This window comes from Diorhabda carinulata, chromosome 3 (genome assembly GCF_026250575.1).
Source record: "Diorhabda carinulata isolate Delta chromosome 3, icDioCari1.1, whole genome shotgun sequence".
Classification (NCBI taxonomy): Eukaryota; Metazoa; Arthropoda; class Insecta; order Coleoptera; family Chrysomelidae; genus Diorhabda; species Diorhabda carinulata.
The window spans coordinates 18,825,285-18,834,105 of record NC_079462.1 but is presented as its reverse complement, the minus strand read 5'-3'; the positions used below and the strand labels follow the sequence as shown (position 1 = coordinate 18,834,105).

At 33.7% G+C, this 8,821-nt stretch overlaps 1 protein-coding gene and 1 long non-coding RNA gene across 2 annotated transcripts; one reads left to right on the top strand and one right to left on the bottom strand.

The window, feature by feature from the left end:
• On the bottom strand, positions 1–770 carry LOC130891574 (piggyBac transposable element-derived protein 4-like). Its single transcript, XM_057796398.1, has 2 exons — positions 604–770; positions 1–496 (listed from the first exon to the last, which is right to left on the bottom strand). Exons 1-2 carry the CDS (start codon positions 768–770, stop codon positions 1–3), a joined length of 663 nt encoding a protein of 220 aa, XP_057652381.1.
• A 1,171-nt stretch (positions 771–1,941) lies between these two features.
• LOC130891210 (uncharacterized) lies at positions 1,942–6,361 on the top strand. Its single transcript, XR_009058867.1, has 2 exons — positions 1,942–2,304; positions 6,226–6,361. It is a non-coding gene; the product is annotated as an uncharacterized LOC130891210 (long non-coding RNA).
• The last annotated feature ends 2,460 nt before the right edge of the window (positions 6,362–8,821 follow it).

Here is an 8,821-nt window from a genome sequence, read left to right as displayed (position 1 = left end):
TTAAAAATTTTGATACCATATTACCAATCTGATGGTACCATATTTGTTTGGTTTCGATGGTATGTATTGTCGAAATGCACATCGACCAAGATATGCTGGCAGCATTTCATCTATGGTCACGTTTTGCCCAAGATGATAATGTTTTTCGCAGTTTTCAATGAAATTACTGAAGAGATTCCTAACAGCTTCTAACTTGTCAAATTCACGTCTTTCTTCTCTTGTAGACCTTTCATCAAATCTTAAACATCTGAGTAGAAATCTGAAGCGCTTTTCAGACATTGCCATTTTGAAAAGATCAATTCCTAGCCCGTCAGATGCCCAAAAATCTTTCAAATTGCGGTGACCTCCTCGAAATACACCTGCTAGGTATAACAGTCCAAACAATGCTCTTATTTCAATCAAGTCTGTGGGACGACAATTTCTTTCACGGTTGAATTTGGCTTTTATACTTTCTATATATAGATTTGTGGAATCAACTATCATGTTTAGCATATCACTAAAAAATAGATTCCAGCAATCTAATTCAGTTTCGGCGTTTATGGCTGTTTAACCAATTACACCAGGTAACTTCATCATAATATTATGAGGACGGGCTCGAGTTACTCATGATCAATCTCGGAATCAACTGATCTTGTCTCGACGTGGTCTTCTGTTTCAGATTCATCAGAGTTATCCACATCTTCTTGTAAATTTTCGTCCTCGGAAAAAGCGAGACTAGTAAGTTCTTCAATATCTTCTGGTTTTGAAAAGTCGTAAATTTTTGTACTCATGTTTTAATTTGACACTCGCACAAGCACTTTTAGAATACAAATAAACAAATAAATACTTAAAAACAATAAAATTTACGTTTGAATAATTACAAAACGTCGAAATGAACGAGATCTTATCCCAACTAAATCTGAAGATAAACTGACGCTTTTGGTTGCGCTATATCTAGCAGGTACAAATCCGGCGGTCAGACGGCTTTAGGGTGGCCAGGGGTTGTAAAAGTAAAATCAGCCGATTGTACTTCTAGGAAAGGCTATTACATGAATAAATATTTAGCAAAAAGTTAGCCATGTATCTCGTAGATACACGCGCGACTAATGGAAGGTTAACGTTCATTTGTTCATATTTTTAAATGAAATTTATTGCTTATGTTAAGAAGCATGCAGTCACTGATTTATTTGACTAATGCAATCCATTATTAGTTTGATTTATGATCAACAGAAAGCGTAATTCAACTATCTGAAAAATATTTCCACTCTTCGATTTCTTTTTAGTCCTAAAAGTCAAAAAATAAGGCATATCGTTTCGTTTCCTAAAGATTCAGTTGGAAAACTCGAAAATATTCTAATAAATCAAATATAGTGTTTCACGTTGGAGCATTTTGAAAAAGCAATGAGCCAATTACCATGAAAACATCACCAGGAACTTCTCCGGAGTAATGTTTCACTGCTCCAATGGATTTTTAGAGCGGCCAGGATGGATATGAGTAGTACAAAGTCAGTATTTTAACCTTGTTAAAGTAAACAAAAATGTATATCTACTAAGAAAGAAGAACAGTATAAACAGCATCAATATTTTATTTTCGTACTACAGTTTTTCTAAATCAACTCACATTAAACCTTAGCATGGTGTACATGGTTTTTTACGTGGATTTTCAGGAGGACACGGACATGGACAACAGCAAGGAGTCATGACTGGAGTTAATACAGCAGCTTGAGGAATGCAGGGAACAGGTATCGGTGGACAGGGACACGGCTCAGATGGACAAGCTGGGCATACTGAAACGGGAACACAACAAAAAGTCGGATAACATCCTTGACAGTAGGAAATGCAAGTTGTATCACTACAACATGGTTTACTCATCTTTTAGATGTTAATTTATATACATAAATTTGGAAAATATTGACAATAAATTTGAAAGAAATTATTATTTTGAAAACAAATGGTCGTTAATATAAACAAAGTTGAAATTTATGTCATTTTTATTAGTATACGTCAAATCTTTTTGTCAATATTTTATTTGATTTCAATATATCAAAATTACAAGTATGAGTTGTTGTCCGCCTTCTTCACCAAGTGACAAATGTTGTAACCCTGCACGCTGTCCAACGAGTTGTTCGCCTTGTGGTCCCATCTGTCCCCGACCATCGTTTTGTGATAAGTTGGCTCGACCGTGTTTTCAAATACCATATGTACTTCTAGTCCCACCATGTAAATTGGAGTATGTTTTAACGCCGTGCTGTCCTGCTCCGGATCCTTGTGCCTGTGTTCCCACTTGTTCGCCCTGTTGCGGACCTTGTTGATAATCGTAAAAAAGTAAGTGTGATCTTAATATTAGAAAAAATTTTTAAAATTATTCTCGTACCATACAACAAAACGCAGTGAAAAAGCCAATTATATAAAACAACAGGAATATGATTTTCGATCCTGATAAATACTTATTCTTTTCGAACAAAATCTTTATCAGTTTCCGAACGTTTCGTTCGTTTTGTCTAGAAATTTCAAACACAATCTTCAAAAATTTTTTATTTTTATTAAGTAGTTTACTTTCACACACTAATGCATAACTTTGAGTTTTCTGTATTTATAGAACTCAATTTAGATGTGTAATAGATTTTCAAAGTTGTAGTAATTAGTTACTAATTATCAGCGATTTACCAATATTCATTACATTGTTTTCTTCACTTTGCTTCGTTCTTTGTTTGTGAGCGAATCCGCAATATCGTGACACGGTTTTAATTGTGAGGTACTATAACACCTCAAACCCTTTTCAAATTCAAGTAAAATGAACGTTTCTCGTTGGTAATACCCTAACTAATTAAAAAAAAACTGAAATTCATTAATTGATTCAAATAAGCGCTGTCATTTCCACATGAAAATGAATATTTTTCAACAAATATTATACTTTTGAGGATTTGCGAACACCTTCTATGGCTGGTACTTGTATTGAGAAGACTTGTTGGCCAGATAGTATTAGCTAACACACTACAAGCAGATATTATTATATGTTAAATGGATGAGCTCGTAATGATATGTAACCTCCAATGCATTCTGTGACCATTGTTCCAACTTCTCAGTAACTAATACTAACTTAAACCAGATTTTAGTCAGATTAAGTCAGAGGTTTAAAGGTGAGTAATCCTCATCCTCCTTGGATAAACTCCAATGTAGGGTCAAGTTTCCTGATTTCTTGTATAAAAATTCACGTAGTTTCATTACCTGTTGTTCTAATGGCAGATGGCTTCAGGTGGTGGTTGCTGTTCTTCGTCACCATTGTTCATGTTAACCTTTAAATACCTTCTAGCTCTTTTCTACTCCATTTTAGGATTCAAAAAAAGTACTTTAGAACAAGCCAGACACAGGTGTTGATTACGAGAAAGAATTTGCCTGCATTTAATTCGGACTTCATGAGTGATTTTACTCTTTTTATGTACTGATCCTGGATTCTAGATTTAGCCCGTTTGTAATCCAATAATCTAGCCTGCTGAACCTCAAGGTATTTATTGGTTTCACCGTTTTCCATTTTCTGTACGATATGGGTGATTCCGTTCTAACTGTGATATTCAATGTCCTGTATTGTTTTTTTGTACTAGTCATTAATTAATAATCAATTAATAAAAATTTTGTGTGAATTGAATAATTCTTAAGATATTTAAACATTATTTTTATACAATATAACTTGCCACTTAAAGAAAACTTATACTACATCACTTGAATGTCAGTACCGTGTCATGTCCATTCCTAGAATTTACCGATAAATTATTAATTTTTTTTGTCGTAACAAATGATTTAAACTAATTACCTTATAAATTCTAATGTTTATGATCAAACTGAGGAAAATTGATGCACTTGTTGTTTAATATCTTAAGTTACCATGTCAGTACCGTGTCATGTCCATTCCTAGAATTTACCGATAAATTATTAATTTTTTTGTCGTAACAAATGATTTAAACTAATTACCTTATAAATTCTAATGTTTATGATCAAACTGAGGAAAATTGATGCACTTGTTGTTTAATATCTTAAGTTACCATGTCAGTACCGTGGATAAATGAGTCAGTACCGTGGAACTCAAAATCCGACATTTGTGTCTTGCTCGTGATACTTTGAAGTTGTAGTAAATTCCTCTTAGAGTTTTATTTTTACAGTAAAATAGATGAATAATATGCATAAAAAAGTTAGAAAAGTTAAATTTTAAAATCTTGAAATTTTGAATACAAAAAATCACAGTTAGAACGGAATCACCCATATCTCCGTAGGGTGGTTACATAACATGCCTATCTCAATATGTAAGGTTTTTAATTTAGATAATTAAAATTTCATATGTACATCAATTGCAGAATCGATGTGTTATATCGAGAAAATAATTGATTCGACGCACATTTATCGCGTATAACTTGATCTAATACATGTAGATGAGCTGAGAGATGTAACAGTTAGCTTTAATGTTAAAACTGTACTTTGTATCATTAAGTATGATAGATAGAGTATTCATTGAAAGGCAGAACGAAAATGGACTCAATGAGTCACCCTGGTATATTCCCCTACTTTATTTCGTCGATATTAATGTAACTTGAGCCGGTTTGTAGATATAGGTCTGTTAGCCATCCTTTCATAGTTGTTAAAGCTGGGTGGTTTTTGTAAATCTGCAACACCTCCACAAGCCAGAAATGCTTTCCTGGTTTGTGAATACACTGATTATTATTATACGAAAGAGTTAAGCACTACTCAGCTTAGTTTCATTTAGCTATCCCGAATACAAAGTATCAAAATGATGAAGCTTGGATCACATAATAAACTTACGTACTGTGTGGCAAGTGCGAGGTCTGGCTATTAAATAACGAGACGGTGCGCCTAGATGGCGCCTTATACGGGTAGGGTAAAAAACGAGTAGTGTGTTGAGTATCTAAATATCTTGTCTATGAACGTCCCAAAACACCTTTCCATCACTTTTATAGTATTTGCAGTTGTGGTTTGGAACGAACGTGTTTTTTTCTCGTGCCGAAAACCATGTGTGACGAAAAACAGGAAAAACGTATCAATCTCAAATTTGTAATTAAACTCAAAAAAAATCTCGGACTGAGTGTTATAAATTGTTACGAGAGGCCAATGGGAGCATTCTCTATCTCGTGCGGGTGTTTTTGACTGGTGTAAGCGCTTTAGTGAGGGCTGAGAGAGCACTGAAGATGACCAGCGCCCAAGTCGTCGTGTTACTGTTTCAACTCCAGAAACAGTGACCAAAATCAACCGAATTGTGCGTGAAGATCTTGGAATGGGCATCTAGATGATTGTCGAGGCAGTAAACGCCGATAAAGAAACGGTGCCAAAAAATCTGACTGCTGACCAAAAGCTCTTGCGTCAACGGGGCTGCTCAGATTTTCTTGAAAGGTTAGAAAAATATCTGTTTTGAAAGGGATCCGATTTGAGTCGATGGAAGCGATAAAGCAAATAACGGTAGAGCTCCTATAGGCCCTCACCATAGAAGACTGCTTTGTCTTAGTCACGATGCTAGTTTGTTATATAATAACTGGAACTATTTCCACATTTTCGCTGTGCATGATGTGAGTATTCAGTATGGCTACGTCGATGAGAAGAACTGAATTGACTCTTCTATCAACCATCATAATGTCAGGTCTGTTATTCGTCACCTATCTATCGGTTATAATGAACCTATCGTAGTAGAGTCTAAAATTGTGTTTTTTGAGCACCTGGTACTTGTAGTACGATGTATATAAAGGTATTAAGAAGACTGAACTTATTATTATTACTAAACTTATAAGTGGTATCAATATAGGGTACATCTGCCCATTAGTGACACGATGATGATATTTTAGGCCAATAATCCTAGTCATAATACTACGTGTGTCCAATAACACTGATTTGAATCTGTTTGTATAAATCCCATTAAATGCCAATTGCCATTAAGCACTGCTTCATTTTTTTGGCGTTTCTCCTAAGATTCCTATTTCAATTGGTATGGTGGTGAGGGCGTCCATGTGCCACATCTCCATTAATTCGTCCAGAAGGGGTATTTGTTTTTTTTGTGAATGTTTTCATTATATTTGTCGACAGTCTTTGTAAAAAATATCAGTCTACTTTGTTATTTTTCCATACAGAAGCATATAGCTAAAGAACCTCGAGTTTTAATTGTTTCATCAAAATATTTCCTCAATTCTTTCTATAGAAATCTATAGTTGATAAAATTTTGACGTGAAATAATTTCCTTTTTTGTTTCAGTGCAACTAAAGATTAAGGAGAAAAGGTGTAACAAGAAGTAATTTAAATGCTAGTTTTTGTTTATTATTATAAATTATTTAATATTTTTAGAAGTTACACTTCTAACTTATTATGTACAATAAAATTATTTCGTAATTTCTAAACATAATTATTCAAAAAATAAAAGTAACAAAGTATAAGATACGCAATACGCAATTTTTCATCCCATAAGTCATTAAAAAAACAAAATCTGTTATACAGGTTCAGCGAAAATAATTCAATAACTGAATTGCGGGGTTTAAAAGAAAGCAGGTATTTAGCTACTGAATATGGGACTTCGAAACGTCAGGTAGATATATTTGTGACATTCTATTATACACAATAAAGAAGTATCAACTGTTTTTTGATACCTCTTTGATTGGCTATACAAAAAAAATTAAATTTAAAAAGAAATATGCATATAAGGTAATTATCTAAACATCATCTTGGACCCCCCCTATCGACTTGGGGTTGTGGTGGGTGTTAAAGGGAGGTAATTCAATATATGGAAGGTGGAATTAGCCGTCGGTCATTGTTAGGTTAGATTCTACTGAAGAACACTATTTCTACAACATTTTTGACATATCCCCTCCCACACCCCTTGATACTTTTTTATCCTATTTTACTATAAAAAAATAGTTACTGAATTTTCAATTAACCATTTTTCTATGATAAAATAATAATTACTTATGGTTACAATTATAATTGTCCATAATTCCACTGAATTAATTTCATATATTTTTCACATATTATTTTGACTATTTAGCTGAATTTTTTGTTTATATAATTTCAAATGAACTTTATAATTTGTTTACACACGTAATTCCGAAAATGTCAAATTTTTATTCTTTTAAGAATTTATTTTATTGTGTTCAGTACTCTTTTCTTTATTACTCCTCACAACCCCAAGTCGAAAGGGAATGGGGGATGATTTTTAAATAATTACCGAATATAATTATACTTGTTTTACAGAATAAATAGGTAGGCAACGCTAAGAATATAAGATAAAATATAAAATAAGTAACAAGTTTTAAGATGAGAATAAAATATTGGCATCGCCGATAGCAGAGACTTGATAAAGTGCTGATTTGTTAATGTTTTTTTACACTAATGTATTTCAATTAGAGCATAAAACGCTACCTATTGGTCAAGTTCCCAAGCTGAGTGAAGTTTCACTTTAGATGAATAATGAGAACTGTACTCTAGGTTACCAATGAATAAATAGTCAGAGAAGGTTTTATCATTCCTGTTGCAACTAAATACAGGGTGTTAATTTCACCCCCTTATAAAGTAACAGGAATATTGAAAAAATTACCCGTGGTTAATCCTTTGCGAGTGCACGAAAATTACAGAATTTCAAGTTTCTAGCCTCACTGAAACTGAAAATTTTTAATTTTAATCACCAACTTTTAAGTGATATCTCAGGTAAGAGTCTAGACATTCTAATATACTAACTTGAATATTGACGGACTTTCACACATATTTGTATCCCCTGTTTATCGTTTTAAGAGTTGAATTTTCAAAAACTCGGTCATCATTTTTTAATATTGAGCCTAGACGCAAAATTTAAGATTCCACCTTCAAATTTGCTGAACCTTCATACAAATACCTTTCCTCTACTCAACCCTCTTAGGGATGGGATCCTTTCTTAATGGAAGGTTACGTCCAAACTTCATGATGGTAGATTTAGTCGTTTCAGTTCTGCGATGACGAATCATTCTTTCAGACAGTTTAGCAGACAGTCAGTCCGTCATTCAGTTAGTTAAATAATCAGTTAGTCAGTTAATAAGTACGGCAGACATTTTGTCAATCACTCAGTCAGTCAACCAGTGAGTTTGTCAGTCAGTCAGTTAGTGAATTAGTCAATGAGTCAGTCAGAGTTAGTTAGTCGCTTAGTATGTTAAACAGCTAGTCGAATAGTAAGTCCCGTCAGTTTGTCAGCAGACGATCAGGCAATGCGAGAGTCGGTCAGTGAGTTAGTTAGATAAAGTCATTCAGTCGGTTATTTAGTTAAATAGTAAGTTGATCAGTTAGTCAGTTAAACAATTAATCAGTTAGTTAGCCAGTCCGTCATATATGTTCGTCAGTGCGTGAATCAAACATTGAGTTAGTAAGACTTCAGTTATTCAGTCAGTTACTTAGTTAATTAGTCAGTTATTCAGTAATATAATTAATAAATTAGTTAGCTAGTCAGTCCGTAAGTCTGTCAGTCAGTTGAGTCAGTAAGTGTATTAGTAAGACGTCAGTCAGTCAGTCATTCAGTCGTTCAGTCAGATACTTAGTTAATTAGTCAGTACAGTTGAACAATTAATCAGTTAGTTAGCCAGTCAGTCAATCAATAAGTCTGTCAGTCAGTGCGTGAGTCAGTCAGTGAGTTAGTAAGACTTCAGTCAGTCAGTTATTAAGTTAATTGTCAATTATTTAGTTAATCAAATAATTAGTTAGTTAGTCAGTAAATGAATAAGTCCATCAGTTAGTGAGTCTACCAATCAATTAACCAGTCGGTTTATCAGTCAGTCTGTCAGTCAGTCAGTAAATTAGTCAATCAGTCGATCACTCGATGAGTCAGTCAGAGTCA